Source organism: Lactuca virosa, chromosome 6, assembly GCF_052849685.1.
Source record: "Lactuca virosa cultivar CGN04683 chromosome 6, Lactuca_virosa_CGN04683_v6, whole genome shotgun sequence".
Classification (NCBI taxonomy): Eukaryota; Viridiplantae; Streptophyta; class Magnoliopsida; order Asterales; family Asteraceae; genus Lactuca; species Lactuca virosa.
Window position 1 is genome coordinate 104,114,409 of NC_136431.1, and position 848 is coordinate 104,115,256.

The 848-nt window shown below is 41.0% G+C and overlaps 1 protein-coding gene across 1 annotated transcript; it reads left to right on the forward strand.

Moving 5' to 3' along the window:
* Window positions 1-214: 214 nt before the first annotated feature.
* On the forward strand, window positions 215-607 carry LOC145121816 (uncharacterized). Its single transcript, XM_079057517.1, has one exon. It carries the CDS (start codon window positions 215-217, stop codon window positions 605-607), a length of 393 nt encoding a protein of 130 aa, XP_078913643.1.
* Window positions 608-848: the final 241 nt, after the last annotated feature.

Here is an 848-nt window from a genome sequence, read left to right on the forward strand (position 1 = left end):
GGATACGGTATAATATTTGATGTATCTGACGAATACTTGAAAGTATCCGAGAGGACCGCAGTTAAATGTGTAGATTGGTTTTCTGCATGTGTTTATGAGGTTTTTCACGAAGAATATTTGCGCAAACCTATTCAACGTGATATTGAGAGATTATATTCTGCTCATGAAGAGAGGCATGGATTTCCGGGTATGCTTGGCAGTCTAGATTGTACGCATGTGGCTTGGGAAAAATGTCAAAATGCATGGCGTGGGTCAGTTCACTCGAGGAGATATAGGTGAACCAACTATCATCCTAAAAGTTGTTGCATCTCAAGATTTGTGGATATGGCATGCCTTCTTTGGAGTAGCGAGGTCTAACAACGACCTTAATGTTTTTGGCCAGTCTCCACTTTTCAACGATATTTGGACTGGCAAAGCACCTGATATGACGTTCACGGTGAACGGGAACGCGTACAAATACGGTTACTACCTTGGTGATGGGATATACCCGGATTATTCTACATTGATGAAGGCATACTCGGTTCCTCGAAGTGAAAAGGCAAAGTTGTTTACAAAAAAAACAGGAATCGGCGAGAAAGGATATCGAGAGGGCATTTGGAGTCCTTAAGCATACATGACATGTAGTGAAATATGCTACACGACTCTGGGATAAATAAAGAATTAAACGAATGGTCCTAGCATGTATTATAATGCATAATATGATTATTGAAGATGAAGGTCGAGCGATTTGCACGTATGATCTGAACGACGTTGTCGTTCCAATTGAGGAGTTCGTACCCGGAACGAACGCGTTTTTAGAGCGAGTTGTTGAAATTCATAACAGTGAAACGTGTTTCAATCTTCGAGAA

Coding starts and splice junctions, on each gene's coding strand:
- LOC145121816 (XM_079057517.1), top strand. CDS start 215: ATGTGGCTTGGGAAAAATGTCAAAATGCATGGCGTGGGTCAGTTCACT.